This window comes from Gastrolobium bilobum, unplaced genomic scaffold (genome assembly GCF_033153095.1).
Source record: "Gastrolobium bilobum isolate Gb01-03AN ecotype WA unplaced genomic scaffold, APGP_CSIRO_Gbil_v1 utg6530, whole genome shotgun sequence".
Classification (NCBI taxonomy): domain Eukaryota; kingdom Viridiplantae; phylum Streptophyta; class Magnoliopsida; order Fabales; family Fabaceae; genus Gastrolobium; species Gastrolobium bilobum.
Window position 1 is genome coordinate 61,704 of NW_026896603.1, and position 15,868 is coordinate 77,571.

The 15,868-nt window shown below is 33.4% G+C and overlaps 3 protein-coding genes across 3 annotated transcripts; 2 read left to right on the top strand and 1 right to left on the bottom strand.

Moving 5' to 3' along the window:
- Positions 1-985: 985 nt before the first annotated feature.
- Positions 986-2,173, top strand: LOC133300837 (uncharacterized). The gene has a single exon (XM_061500421.1). The coding sequence runs from the start codon at positions 986-988 to the stop codon at positions 2,171-2,173; it is 1,188 nt and encodes a 395-aa protein (XP_061356405.1).
- A 1,059-nt stretch (positions 2,174-3,232) lies between these two features.
- LOC133300848 (large ribosomal RNA subunit accumulation protein YCED homolog 1, chloroplastic) lies at positions 3,233-8,103 on the bottom strand. The gene is made up of 3 exons (XM_061500436.1): positions 8,021-8,103; positions 7,021-7,793; positions 3,233-3,808 (listed from the first exon to the last, which is right to left on the bottom strand). Exons 2-3 carry the CDS (start codon positions 7,575-7,577, stop codon positions 3,403-3,405), a joined length of 963 nt encoding a protein of 320 aa, XP_061356420.1. The 5' UTR covers positions 7,578-7,793; positions 8,021-8,103; the 3' UTR covers positions 3,233-3,402.
- Positions 8,104-13,828: 5,725 nt separating this feature from the next.
- Positions 13,829-14,857, top strand: LOC133300838 (ethylene-responsive transcription factor ERF027-like). Its single transcript, XM_061500423.1, has one exon. It carries the CDS (start codon positions 13,829-13,831, stop codon positions 14,855-14,857), a length of 1,029 nt encoding a protein of 342 aa, XP_061356407.1.
- Positions 14,858-15,868: the final 1,011 nt, after the last annotated feature.

Here is a 15,868-nt window from a genome sequence, read left to right on the forward strand (position 1 = left end):
ACCGTATCATATATTTAGAAAGATAAGTTTAAATTTATTAGATAAAAGTTCAAATTTTAAATAAGCAAAGAAATATAATAATTAATAGTTATTAAAGGGGAAAGATCCATTTACAAATTATACTAAGTATGATCGGTCAGTGATCATACACTCTTGATTAAAGTATGACCGGTGAGACATAGTAAGAGTTTGTAAACAAAAAATTTATAAATATAACCTTTCCCTTTATTAAATAGTTAAAATATCATTATATTTTCCAAGATATGCTCACAAATCCGTATTATTTTTTGATTTGCTTCCTTTTTTCACCCTATATATTATGATTTTGAATTCTGTCACACAAGACGATATCAACACACAAAAATTAAAAGGAACATTTTTTTTTTTTAATTAAGCCGGCATTGTATATCAGAACTTTTGACTTATCTTGAAGCAGATCAATTTGAGGAATATTTTCTTTTATCTGTTTGGATGCATTTTAAGATTTGTTTTTTAATAACTCTATTTCTTATCGCGTAAGTGTTGCAATAAAAAAAAATATAAAAATTGTTTATCAAATTTTTTATTTTTTATAAAAATCAATGAACTATCTCTAATTTTTTATTTTTTATGATATTTTCTGGCGGTTAAAATTATAAATCCTTATCGATTATCCGATTTGTTTTCTTTTTTAAAGTCATTCAAATTAAGAATACGATAGAAATAAGAGAAAATAAATCATATCATATATTTAAAAAGATAAATCGAAATCTATTCGAAAAAGATTGGCATATATAAGGAATTAGTTTTCACGCAAATCTCCAATTTAATTCGTAATAAGATTCTGCAAGAAGCATGTTAGTAGTTATTAATAAGAATCGCATGCTATATACAAGAAACACACATGTTCTATCTCCTTTCCTTTCATCAAAGTTATCTTTCATCCTTCCTTCCTTGCTCCGTCTCAAAAAATTTCTTTGCATTCAAACAACTCATCATAGTGGCAATGTCGTCCCATGATGTGTTATTTGAGATATTCTCTTGGTTACCAGCAAAAGCTGTTTACAGGTTCAAGTCAGTTGGCAAGTTCTCCTCAAAGTTTTCAGATGAAACATTATTTGCATCGAAGCAGGCTCAGAATGCATTGTTAAAGGATGACACGTGCTTCTTCATTCAATCAGATATTGGTCAGAGGTACAATGGCCAAACAGAGTTACACCCTTTACCGGGAGAGGAGCTATCATCTGGAGTCTCTAATGATGTTTTACAATTCTTGACTAACTCTGCAAGAATTGTGGCTTCAAGCAATGGCTTGATTCTTTGTCGTGCTACTTGTCAGAACCAAGTTGAGTTGTTTATTTGTAACCCAGCAACACAATCTTTGTCCCCCATTCCTGTCTCGGAGGATTTGCAGGTGAGTGTTGAGGCTGATCTCAAAATTGTTTTTGAATGCGACTCAGATGATTGCATGCTGTTTCTTTTTTGTGAGAACCCAAAAGATGGTTGGTCTTCAAATTTGTATTGCAATGTTTACCTTCACAAGGAAGGTGTATGGAAAGCACGGGAAGAAAGTTTCACCACTGGTGCCAGGAACTTGAGATTTGACATTCCTGTGATTCATAATGGTGTCATCCACTTCATCTCAGATTGTTCTCCTTACATTAACAGAAACAATCAATATTTTTGGCCATATATCATGTCCTATAATCTTGAGAGTGGAGCATCAAGAATGCTCCATGTGCCTAAAAAAGCAAGAAGGGGTTTTGATGATGACAGTTGTAACATGGGAATTTTTAAATGGGGTAAAGTCACTAGTTCAACTAAATCCATTTGTTTGGTGAGGTTTAGAAAGTGTATATTTACCGTATGGGCTTTGAGGGACTATGAATCAAGTTCTTGGAGAATGATTTTGAAAGTAAGAGTGAAAGCAATGGAATTGATGGAGCAAGATCCTATTGTCACAGGTTTTACTGTCTTGAATGGTGAACTTTTGGTCTTTGCTACAACGAAGAAGGTCTATGGCTATGGTTTGAGTAATGAAAATTGTATGGTACTTGAGGAAATATGTGAACATGGATGTGAAACCAGAGTCTGCTTCACTTCTTATTCCAACACATTGCGCACGTGTGGTATTGATGCCACAGCTTTGCCTCCAAAGAAGAAAATGTTGCAACCAAGTCCAACTTGGAAGTAGGATACGACTTTGCCTTGATTTAGTATTAGTTGTCCGGATGTAATCATTCCCATTCTTGTTGGTACTTTTTGTTTGAATTTCTATTCAAATATCAATACTTTTTTTCATAGATCTCATGGCCGAAATAGTCGTGTTATTGTTGATTTTGTTACCTGACAATTTTTAGTGAATAATGAGCTTTTCTTCTTCTTCTTTTTTGAAGTTAATGGTAGCCTGTAGCCACACTCTTTTCTAATGAATTTTTTTTTTTTATATAGTATCGTCATCGATTACTTCATTAGTATGATTCAAGGAAAATAAAATCACATTGCAAAATGTTGAAACTATCAAGCTCACTCAATAAAGTCTGAGGCAAACTCAAATTCGGTTCTTTTTGGTATTGTTAAAGAATAATATAAACTATTAAAAAGATCCTTACATCATCTTAAAATTTTGAGTTGAGATGGTTGTTTATATGATGGTATCAGAATATCTAAGAAATTTAAGCAAAAATCTAAGGTTAAATTCGCGTAACTTGTTTCCTATTATAGGTAAGAAGTGTTCAAGACTTTTTACAATGTTATCAGAACCTTTTTTTTTATAGACTACTATGGTAATTGCTGTTTATATTGCTCAACACTTGCACTTTGCAATTGTACCATTTGTCCTCGGCAGCTATTGCTTTGCTTCCCTCCATTTTGCACACCCTATATTCTCATACATAGATCTTGCGTACATCTATCAAAGAATATAGGATATTCATTCTCCTCATACATGGGGTAAAGTGCGATGTTATTTCTTCTAGAAAGTTATGCACTCAACTTTGTTAATTACCAGCTCTAGTTAATTGCTGTCCAAAACTTCATCACACCATTACTATTTTCTATATGCAACTTTTATAATCATTTCTCAAGAAATTCAATGCTTCGAGAACCTTCTAAAACAACTTTTTTTTTTTTTTGGTGTGGTTCTAAAAACAACTTTAATATTATTGTTATACACGACAACTTTTACTTGTTTTATTTCTCTATGTTTTACTGTCACGTCGTATCAATCAATAAAATTTATTTTTGAGCCTAAACAACAATTTTCTAAAAAGTCAAATATAAGTTTTTTCCTGATTATGAGGTGTCTATGTTAAATAAGAGGAAGTTCTAAAATTTCCAAGAATAACAGTAATCCTACATAAAACAATAATTAAAAAATATGTTTTACCATTCCGCATCACATCACATGGAGCCTCGTAAATGTTACAACTGTATCTGCTCTTTTAAATTTCCAAACGGGCTAAAGCTTTTTTCTTTTACTTCCTCTTTGCTACAATTGCAATTGCCAGTGTTGAAGTTTTGACCACATTTCAGGCACATGCCTTTGCACTCAGGATCACATACTGAATTCATGGTAATCTCAAGATGCACCCTGTCTCTTATGTTCTTTGAAATGTCAATTTGTTTCTCTTCAGGAGGAAAATATAGCTGATCATCCAAATCAATTAGTGCATCTTCATTATCATTCTCACCACTGTTTCCAGAGGTTGTAAATTTGTCTTCCCCAAAAATAACTCCCAAATCAATAGTCTCTGGTTCATCAATGGGTTCTTCAGTAAGTAAAAGAGAGAACTCAGAGAATATGCACTCGGCAGACGGCATGCAACACCTTCAATAGAAGATCACATTGAAACTGAGTTATTTTATTTAAAAGGAAATAGAAGAAATAATCTACGCAGTACAATATGACATTATAGAATAAGTCAGGGGCCTCCATTTCTGTATCAAGTTTTTTTTTTTTTTCCCACATGGAGACAATAAAATATTTTTTTCATTTTTTCTGGCCTGCCTTTTTGTTTTCTTCAACAAGTACTTGAATGAAACTGCTTATTTCCGCTTTGGCTACCTACTAAATGCTTGAAAATTGAAATCAAGGAAGATAATCTATAACAGTAAAGTGAACAATACATCAGATGGTATTTGTGATGGACAGCATCCAGATACCTAAAGGGAATTAACCTGCTAGCAACTATAGTAAACTTATGTGAGATATCATGTAACTTCAATCACCCAAGATTTCTTCCATGTTACTACAACTTATTGAAGATTGGTGTGAAATTTAATAAATTGAGATGGATAATGGAATACTATTAAACAAACAAGAAATATTTTTCACAAAAACAAACCAATCATATCAGACTATCAGTGCAGTTCACGGTTAGTTTACACAAGTCAACCAAAGGAAAGAAGAAGAAAAAAAAGAAGCTATTATACATTTACTACTTGGGAGACGATAACATTTGGACAAAAGCATTTGCATTGACTTGGAAATAGAAAAGATTCGGACTAAGCCTATAAATCTAATCACATTACACATCCTCAAGGCAGATGTACCAGATTCTTCATTATAGATCATAGTAGAGTTCACTGAAGAGAATAAAAGGTAGAACAAAAAGTTATATGCCAAGTTGAATGCAGTAAAATTTCAGTAGTGTGTAATTTTCAGTTAAAGCATTTTATTTGATGTATGAAGGTGGGAGTGAAGTGATAATGAAGTCGGAGAGACGAACCAATTTCAGGATTTAAAGCTTCCTTGGGGCTTGTTAGTCATATCTAGGAAGTTTATAGAGGATGTTTCAGGTAAGGTCATCCAAACAAAAATGATGCACAAACATTTTGAACAGATTGTTTTGTGAAAGATTGAGTTGATGACTGTTAACCATGTCAGCAAATTTGCAACTTCAATTTATATCGAAGTAATAGATTTAAGTCTATTAGTTCAATGAAACTTTTGTATTTCCCTCACTAAGGTCTATGCACCTTCACCCCACCTAGACCCCACAATAAGATAAACCATGGAAACTCCACTAGTCATCTCCACTTTGTTTTCTCTCCCCCTCTCCCATTCTAGTTAGCTCGGTAAGCAGTGGAGAGTGGACACATGAAAGAGAAAGAATGCATTTCCTTTGTTCTGTTAGTTTGAGTGATGCCGAAGAGGGTATGGAGGAGAGAGTTGCATCATATTACACAGATAAGTTTATTTGGTCAGATTTAACAGGAACATAATGGCTTCATTATACCCCTCCAAAATATAAGGAGGGGTTTGATACAAGGTATTTAATATGATGCATTTTGAGCGAAATGACTTAAATTCCAACATTAAAACTGCACTTTTCCATATTGTTTATTCAGAACATATAAGGCCATCCAACACCCAGTATAATATATATAACATTCCAAATTAAAGCGGGAATCAATAATCAATTACATGTAGTGGCATACAAAATACAAAATCAATTACTCCAAATTTTAACGAAGCAGGATGAGTTTCATTCTTTACATGTAGTGCACAACGCAAGCAAACAAAATACAAAACCACAAGATTATGACACCAGTCATCAAATCCACAATAAAAAACACCAGATGCTATGGTAGCTCAACTACAAGTTAAATACATAGGAGTCTGCCATCTAATTGGTAACAAAGCGCTCTCACACCCACAGGGTGCAAATGTTAACTATTGGTTCCATCTCATTACCAGCAAAATAACTTATATCATTTTCTCAAAAGCAAATGAGCAATTACAGATCAGCACTAAAGCTAAGGACTGATGTTAAACTGAGAAAATCTAGATATCTTCTAGAAACTAGATGAGTAGATTCTATCAAATTGAAGTTTCACATTGACAGAAGAAACAAAGGAATGCACATAGTTATACACCATACTATCGTATACCTTACTGTTTAATTCTTAAACTGACTGGTAAAACAAAAGACATAGTCCCAGCAATAATGGCAGACTAAATGTTTTGAAATGAAGATGATGTGGCATATTGAAACCATCCATTGCAACGCAGGCAAGTACAGAGAATGTTGGCACTACAATCTAAATAGGTAAGGAAAGAAAATTTTCTCATATGAAATAAACCTCATGCCGTCAGCCTTCATGATAACTGGGTAGTACACACAAATAGGTAAGAAAAGAAAATTTTCTCATATGAAATAAACTGTGTTTTTTTTTCTTCTAAAAAGTAAAATAAAAACACATGCTGTACACAAGCATACAAAGAGAGAAAGACAGAGAATGTTAACCAAATCACAATTTGATGATTTTCTATAATCAAGTAAGTAATTTCGCACTCTTAATTCTTAGAGGTTTGAAATCAAACTGAATAAGAAATGAAAAATGCATACATCACCATTATAATAGAAAGCTATTCCTTGCTTTACACAAAGCTGTCAATGTGGAGAGAAAAAAATAAACAATATATGTTTTTTTGTTACAGAGGAACAGGTACCATCCAAAGTCACTGTTGACATCAAGTATATGCTGTTATCATCAACTTGTATTAAATCACATGAAACTAATAGAGATCGGTCAAGAAAGTTTCATATAAAGGGAGTATTATGAGCAGGCTCTTCCAGCTAGTTTTGGTGAATAAATTTTTGTCTCATTCATGTTAAGAAAATAGATATTCATTCCTTGTTTTAAGACACAATGCAACTTATGTATTCCTAATAAGCAGAGTTCCTATGTAATTTTATCAAAAGTAAAGTAAAGAAAAGGGGAAAAGGGGGGAAGGAAGGAGACAAATGTTAAGACTAGTACCAGGTGGCAAGGGGTTATCTACTTCTGCCTTGCAAAATAAATTTGCAAATGATGCATAATCGAGCATCAAGACAATAATTTCTGTCATTAACTGGAAAATATAACTACACCATATAGATTTTAACTTTTGAGGCCTTAAATATTAATCTATATCAAAACAAATATAAAGCAATGTACAATCAAGAAAGAAAGTTACAAAAGCTAGAGATGATAAAAAATGTAAACAAAGCATAATATTTGTAATTAGGCAGAGTAAATTCATGAGGGTAATACCTATTGCAAAGAAGAGTGATGACAGTTTTTATGATACCATCAAGCCTCAATTTTTTCTTCTTCCTGGTCACATCTATAGAGATCTGAACAGGAGTTCCATTGGGGTAGTCCTTCACGGCTTTCGTAACACGCAATCCCATAACAGAAGCCCTAGTTTTTGAGACATCAGTGGAAAGCTTTCCCAGAGCTAATCTCTCCAAGGTAGTGCAATACTCCAAATGTGAAACTGATGCGTTTCTCTTGTATATAACAGCACCTTCCCATGGCGACTCTGTATCTTCAAATTCTTCTTCAACATCCCAATCCAAGGACATCGTACTTTGTTCAGTATATGACTCATAATCATGTCCCTTGCATCTAGCTACATACTTATGAAGATCATTTGGTTCATTTCTAAAGTGGGCGGATATATGCCTAATTTTACAACTTGAAACCGTTCTATGTTGTAAAGGGGTAAAGGAATTACAGGAAAATTTTTGCTGGGAATTTGAATTGTAAATCTTCCATGGTGAAAAACGCAAAGGGGCAATATAGGATGAGTGGACTACAAGTGACATTATTAGGTTCCAGTGATGATGGGTAGGCCTAAAGCAACAAAATTTGATTTGGAATTCTGGTAATTATGCAAAAGCAATAGTTGCTTCTTCTTCTTTTTTTCAATGGCAAATATCAATTGAAAAATGTGACAAAATCAGCAGCTATGTCTATGCAACTATGCAATATGCTCAGACACTTTGAGTTTGCAGGAAGCAGTTGACAACAGGCACTGGATTCTGAAAGGGAAGTAAAAAAATTTGGAATGAATAAATAAAGGAAAATTATAGCAGGGTAAAGAAAACAAACATATTCCCAGTGAATTAGAATAATGAGTTGCAATACAATACATAATTAAACAGAGGAAGAGGTTGAAGCAAAATGAAAATGAAGTTGAAACTAACAAAAGGGTAGCCAAGCCTGTATTCAAAGAATATGATACCCAAAAATAAAAAAGAGGACTTACAGTTACAGAGGTGGAAGAGACGAGGATGGAGGGAACACTGCCAAGAATTAAGGAAAGCAAAGAGAGAAGAGATAAAATTGTGCCAAAGGCGAGGAGGACACGGCGAAACACTAAAAAATAAAATAAATCGTTGCGTTTTTTTTTTTTTTTGTTTCTGTTAAATTTCATTTTTGGGGAAAATATTCATCTTTTTTAAAAGATATATATTTATATTATTTTAAATAAGAGAAATACATAATTTAATTTTTTTATTTAAATTTTAAATTCAAAAAAAAATCACTCACTCTATCTCCTATAATTTTTATTGCTTGCGTTTTTCTCTCACTTCAAATAACATAACTATGTATTCTTTAAAAAACAAACATTAAACCCTTCATGTTTTTATTATAATAATTTGAAAATAAACAATAACCTTTTATTATTAATTAATCACTTGCCACTTGCTAGTAATGAATTTTTAAACTACATCAAGCAATGTTAATAAAATCGGACTGGCTCGGTAAGGTCAACTAAAAAATTGGTGAACTGATTATATAATCGGTCCGGGTAAAGCAACGGGCCTACCATGCATCAGAACTGATATGATCCAGTGCCCGGCCGATTTTTGTGAAAACTGGTGATCCGGCCGGTCTCCAAAAAAAATCCAAAAAAAAATTTCAAAAAAAAATTATAATGAACATATTTGATTATTTTTTACTTATTGACTTACATAAGTTATGTATCTACAATACTAATATTATCTTAATTATGCACTATGCAGGAAATTTTGATTTAATTTATAGCTAAAGACGTAATTTAATGAACCTGAATCCCGTATCATGATCATTATATTTTTGTTTTGATTCTTTATTGGATAATAATGTGTGATTTATTATTTTTTATATTAAAATATTTAAAAATTTTATCATTTTTTTAGTAGTATGTTTATATGTTTTTAATATAAATTATAGATTTGTATATAATAATTGGGTTATCTGGTTCAACTAATGACCCACTGATTAAATGAATGACCAATATCTTAACCAGGTCAATGACCGATCGATTTTAATAAGATTTGCATAACTACAACCCAACTAATTAATCAACGAGTTCATTTTGAGTGTAACTAGAATAGGTATTCTCTGGTATTCAAAAAAATAAAGAATAGTGTTATCAAAAAAAAAAATAAAGAATAGGTATTATCTTATAAAAAAAAATATATATAAAAAGAAATAAATATAAAAGTAAAAATAATATAAATATGTTATTTTTTTTCATATTTATAAAACGGATATATTACGTGATCGATACATCAGTAACATCGAAAATATTATCTCAATCAACATAGCAACACCAGGTTTGCTAGGATCCATCAACACAATAATAAAATAAAATAATATTTGACATATGGATAAAAAAGAATAAAATATTTTTTCTATTTTATTTTTTAAAGTTTCATTGGACTAGAACCAAAATATATATTTTTAATGTTTTCTCTTTTTATTTTATTTTTAAAATACATCAGACATAAAATAAAATATTCACCATAAATTTGGCGTCTGAGACTTGGTTTGGGTCCAAAGATGGCCCGGGCTAAGCAGCACCTGCCGTTACCTCAGAAGCCCAATTGAGTCCTTGCCTGTTTGTCATGGGTATTGAAAAGGAGATGCTGTAGCCAATGAATTAGCTTGGTTGACTATTCTAAGCCCACATCATATGTGGCTAGGTCTCATGACCAATACGTAATTTTGCTCTCTAGAACATGTTTAACCTTAATCTGAGGTGGATCTATGAGATCAGATGAATCAGTCAATATGTAGAAGGCTACGTAGACTCAATTAATAGCTCTATTGGTGGAAACCTAGCCCAAGTTCAAATGGGGAAGATGTATAATTTTTTTTTACCTACTCCAATTATTTCTTTAAGATCCTTCTATCTTTACAACTCACAAGCTTTGATTCTTTGAATGGAATATGTAACTAATTCCGAGTCGATCGGGTTAGAAATGTATTTGATGAAATTAAACTCAAATTCTCTCTTCACAACCTGAAACTATGTTGCACCGACGTTGACACATAATACGAGATACGACACGACACTCCGACACGTTAATTCTAAAAAATATTAGATTTCAACTCGTTAGAACACATTTTAATATTACATAATATTTTAATTTATGTAGTGTATATTATATATATTTAATATTCAATAATTTAACAAAAAATGAAGTTAAACTTATAATATCCATCAATTTTGTAAATAAACATAAGATATCTCATATATTTATATTAAATTCAATAGAATGGTAATCGTAATTTAACGAATCTAATAGTTGGAACTAAAAACGTAATGCAACGTAGCCTTCAAATCCTTTTTTAAGTCTCCACAACACGTGTTGGAGTATCTAAGAGTGTATGAGTGTCGGAGAATGTCGAAAAATGTCACACACAACATGTCAAGTATTTTAAAATGCATAGGCCTAAATTACCAATTAAGATACACCCATGAAATATAAACCCCTCTCTTTAAAAGAAAGTTAAATATGAGGAGGTGCTATTCTTTAACAGACTTTTTATTGCGTGTTCTCTTCAAATTAATTATAGGTTTTTCAAGCATATCCCAAAGCTATATCTACTACATCCACTTATTGTGTGCTCCCTTGATAGTGGACGTTGAACAATGAGAGGTTGGTTTGAACCTGAACGATTACAATTTCTCAGTTACATATTAATCTCGAGAAGCTTCTAGCTAATAGACTAAAAACTGTACTAGATATAATAAACATTATATACTTGTATGATCAAAACACAGCAGAGAAAGCAAAGAAACCCAAACTCCTATTGCTTTGGTTAGCACATTCTAGATAATTATCTTATTTTTTGATATGAAAACTGCACTCTTGCAACGGTCAGTTAAAGTGATGATGCTACGGTTATGCCCTATGGGTTCTTCACAAATACAACTCAGACACAAGGGCATTTCGGTCCACTGGAAAAAACACACAACGAGAATGTTGCACTCCTCAATAGGTTACGTCCAAATTGGAACTCTGCAAAAGAATGAAAAAGCTCCAGCATTTATTATACAAGCTTCCTTGTTTTTTTTGTTTTTATATAAAACCAACTCACATGTTATAGGGTCTTGGAAATGTTCAGCTTTTTTTCTTGTCATAGAATCATATGGATGGTTCACGGGTTACACAAAGCCTAGACTCTCTCTGGTTCTACACTAACATCTTGACTTACACAGATGACCCTTTAGCTTCTTTGACTGATCAATTTTCACCATTAGTCCATGCCAAAGAGCTTCCCAAGAGAGACTTGCAGATACCCAATACCCCATTCCTTGTGAATCAGCAAGAAGAGTCTCAGAATGTTGGTGAAATTTCATCAGCATTTGAAGAATTGAGAGTCATGTCAGAAGACTCAGAAATGGTGAAATCTGCAGGGAGGGAAAGAGAGAAGAGAGAGAGGAGAAAGAGGAGGAAGTGGAACAAGTTTGGGCCAAATGGAACAAAGGTGATTCTTGGAGGGCTTGATGTTAGGGAAGTTGGTGGATTTTTTAAGTTTCAGCAGCAAACTAAGTTGCCTCCATTTGATGATGATGTGGCAATGAAACAACATCTCAAGTCATGGGCTTATGCAGTTGCATGCACTGTCAAATAAAGCAATTTGGAAGGTGAAACTAACTCTCTAGTGTAACTTCACCATCTGCATTGTCAAATTCTCACCTCCTCTCACTGTCAGATTTGAATGTCTTATGTGGGATGTTGAAAGATTAATGCATCCTTTCTCCCCATTTCATATCTGTACTGTTTTCTTCTGTAGTATTTGTGTGTATGAATTTAAACCTTGTTTGTTAGTGTTATTCCTATTATTGCTCAAGCGAGAATAATAGTTACGCTTAAATTGGAGGATGCTTTTTTTCTATTTATTTATGGAAAATATTTTTCTTATATTGTAGGAAAATAATTACCTCATACTGTAGAAATAAAATTACAAGTGAAACTCATAAATAAGAGGAGAGAAAAAAAAAGTGGTGAGACTGAACCTTTTTTATGTGTGTAGAAAAGTTGTTTATTTCATGTAAAATGAGATAAATAAAATCCTTTATTTATTTATTTTCATTCGGAGAAACGGGCTCGTATAACTATAGACTGCATACTCATAGTGCATACATCCGTCCAATTCACAAATTACAAAAGAGCCTCGTACTCGTACACTGGGCTTTTTTTTATGGGTTTATCATCTATCATTTAACATGACCACAAAAATTTTCCTACACACACAACATTTTGTGGGGCCCGCAGCAAAAAAAAAAAAAAAAAACTTCGGCACGCAAAACGAATCTCTATAACATAACACAATCACTTTTCCTACAACATAACTCTTATAAAACCCTTTTTTTATATACGTAGTTCAAAGAGAATGGCATAAATATATATATAAGCTCCAATTATTTATTGACACCTAAAGGATTTTTAGAAACTCTCTCTCCCTTCTTATTTTGTAAGATAGAAAGCAACTTGTGGTGCTGATATGCGATCACGGGGAGGAAATAATTTGAGATTTATTAGGCTTTTTACAACGGATTACTCTAATGGCACAAGTTATTAAGGGTCATGATTTTTATTTTCTATTTTTCTTTTGACATATGTATACATTGGAAACGTCCTCTTATCTTACACCAAAAAGCTTAAACAAATCTATACTGGCAAAGAAAAAGTTAAAAAGGTAAGAGAGGATAATGCCAAAAAAAGAAGAAGAAGCTAGAATGAAGGTAATCCCCTCAAACTGTGAACACTAGAAACTTCCCGTGATTTAAAACTAGTTAAGTTAACCCATCGTGTGCATGCACAAATAACCCGCAGTTAATTTGATGATTTAACAAATTTTAAAGAGTTGAGTTGCTGAGTTTTAAATTATATGAGATATATTACTCTTAAGTCTGAACCCATAGTTGAAAAGAGCTCCTTAAAATTAAAAAATAAGAAGTTATAGCACCTAAATATTATCTAGTTGGTAACCGAAGATATTTGTGATTTATCCTAATCTGCATCGTCCTTCTTAAAGGCAATGAAGTTTGGGCAAAGGATTAAATTGAGGGGTAATCAAGTGGGAATGACATCAATTATATTTTCCTTAATTTCTTGTTTTTAACTTACGGTCTGGATAGAATTTTAAGTTCTGAATTCGATAATCTTTTCTTTCTATTACATGCCATAGATCAAAAACAAAACAAATTTGCATGTTTGTTTCCATTTCATTGCTGCCATGCAATGATAATATCTACCATGATTTGCACTTCAGAACACTAAACAAATAAAATTATCATAACAACGAATTTTTTTTTGAAATCTCAAGGTTCTTAACATGGTATCAGAGCGTTCGAAATCTCACCGCCTCCCACTTTCTTTGTAGTGGAATTTCCACATGTAGGTTGGCTTGTATGTTGTCCACCCTTCAAGCCCAGTGAACTCTCGTGTGAGGGGGCGTGTTGAGAAATATAGTCCTTCATTGGTTGTATGGGCAACTAATGTGAGGTTTATAAAGTCTTGGACACTCCCATCCTTTGAGCTAGCTTTTGGGTGGTGTATCCCAAGATTCTTTACATACCTTTGCGAGATTTTAACTTTTGTGCCGATATTAACACGGCCTGCAATGGCAACTTTGCAATGTATATATACACACCTTTGGCATGTTCTATTTTGTCAAGTTCTAAGAGCTGCGGATACCTCTCTTTTAATACAAGCTTTTATAAATTAACCATGTCCACTTGAAGGTCATAACATTTGGTAGTGGCACAGTTTGATATTGTAAGGAAGCAAAAATGGTTGCAGTAAATGATGGAATCCGCAGCAGAAAGAAGGCATCATCAAGAGGAGATAACAGGTTTGTTGGTGTAAGACAAAGACCCTCAGGGAGATGGGTGTCAGTGATTAAGGACTCATTTAAAAAGGTTAGGCTTTGGCTTGGAACATTTGACACAGCTGAGGATGCAGCTCTTGCATATGACAATGCTGCTCGTGCTTTGCGTGGTGCCAATGCTCGCACCAACTTTGATTTGCCAGAATCTGCAACCCCTTGTGGTGGTGGTGGTCCCAACTACATGCCAGATATCATTGAGCCTTTTTCATTTGAGGATGTGTGTGAGCCAGGTGAAGGTGAAGGTGCTGGTGGCCTTCTTGGTGCACTCAAGGCTAAACTGATTCATGAAAAGGGGTTGAAGTTTCCCTCACATGCTAGTTCCCCAATTGCTGGTGTTGAATCTAGTGCTGCAAGATCAACTCAGAAGTATAATGGGAAAAAAGAGCTATCATCATCTGGTTCTGACTTCCCTCGGATGAATGGAAGTTCAAGCAGCACTGTGCCGGGTTTAACTTGTACTTTATCAAACACTTCTGCTAAGAGTGTGCTTATCCCTTATCATGATGAAGGTGCTCTAGCATGCAATGATGCTGGAGTCAACTCAAATCAAATTTCTCAACCTCCACCCATGACAAGTGTGAGTTGGTCCAATGAAATAGTAGTATATGATATGCCTTGGCCTACACAGATTTGTCAAGTTCCTGAAAGTAGCTTGTTTGCCCCTGTAAGTGCAGGCACCTCTACAAGCCCACTTTCTGGGGTCCATGAGTCCACTATTGGTATGAAAAATTCAGATCTTAGGCCTTCAATTGGTAACAGAAGTGACCAAGTCAATGTAATGGGCATGCAATTGCCTCTAATTGGTGGAGCAACAACTGAAGGATTTTGGACACCCAAGCACACTCAATTCGTGCTGTGTGAGAACAGCAGTTGGTTTGGTTCTAGTGGCTCATGGGATCCTGTTCTCTCTGTGTCCTCTGAGCTAGCTTGATTAGTGTCAACAAGTCAGCGAAAGAAATTTTAATTAGTCAAATTCCTAGTATAATCTTCTAATATCCTTTTTCTTAAATGAGGGAAAAAGAATGTTAAGTTTATTCCCTTCATTTGATATATATGTAACCGTAATTTTCATCATTTTGATCTGTAATGCATTATTAATTCATCTTAATTTATCCTTGTGCTGGAAGTCAAGCTCATACTTGGGGTTTTTCTAGTTCTGTTTTCTTTTTTTATTTCTTGGGGTTAAAGATGTAGAAGTTTTTTTGTCAGACTTTATTTTATTCACCAAAAGTTTTTTGATTTTTAATGACAAGAAGTTTTTATTAGCCAAAAATCTGAACAATTTCAACCAGATTTTTTATTAAAAATGATTACTGTGTGGTTTTACTTATGAAAAAGGTCCCATTCAATACTTGAATGGTTAATTAATGTGATTACTTGTTAATCACTTCATAATAGCTTTGACTACTCAAGTGATATCCTTTATATTAATTCTCATAATTTTGATTCCCAGATGGTAAAAGCAAGTGCTTGTGAAGTATGGTAGAGTTTTCAGGATCTTATTATTTTTATGTGTCTAAATGAAGGGTCCCACATTTGATATAATCTAAATCAAGGGAATTTAAGTACATACAGGGATGCTTTGATGCCCTGCTTTACTATTTATTCCAATACAGAAAATACTAATTTTGCACAAATTTCTTGCCCAACAATTCATTTAGCTCATCAGAACCACCTTAAGTAAATTATTATATGCAAGTTAAAATCCTCAAAATTATGTAATAGGTCAAGCTTCATTGACAAGATCTGGTAGAAAATCGAATATAATCGAAGACTATAAAGTGATGGGCATTTTGTAGGATAGGGGACATGACATAACCTGCGAGATGCACAATCTATAGCTAATGGACGAGAGTTTTTGCATGTTGGCATTCCTTTTTCTTATCTATTCTATATGATGAGAATCCAGGTTGCATCCCGTCATTTCCACTCAAAGGAAAGC

Coding starts and splice junctions, on each gene's coding strand:
- LOC133300837 (XM_061500421.1), top strand. CDS start 986: ATGTCGTCCCATGATGTGTTATTTGAGATATTCTCTTGGTTACCAGCA.
- LOC133300848 (XM_061500436.1), bottom strand. CDS start 7,577: ATGTCACTTGTAGTCCACTCATCCTATATTGCCCCTTTGCGTTTTTCA. Junction 3,809..7,020: donor ATCACTCTTCTTTGCAATAG/GTATTACCCTCA, acceptor CTTCTATTGAAG/GTGTTGCATGCCGTCTGCCG.
- LOC133300838 (XM_061500423.1), top strand. CDS start 13,829: ATGGTTGCAGTAAATGATGGAATCCGCAGCAGAAAGAAGGCATCATCA.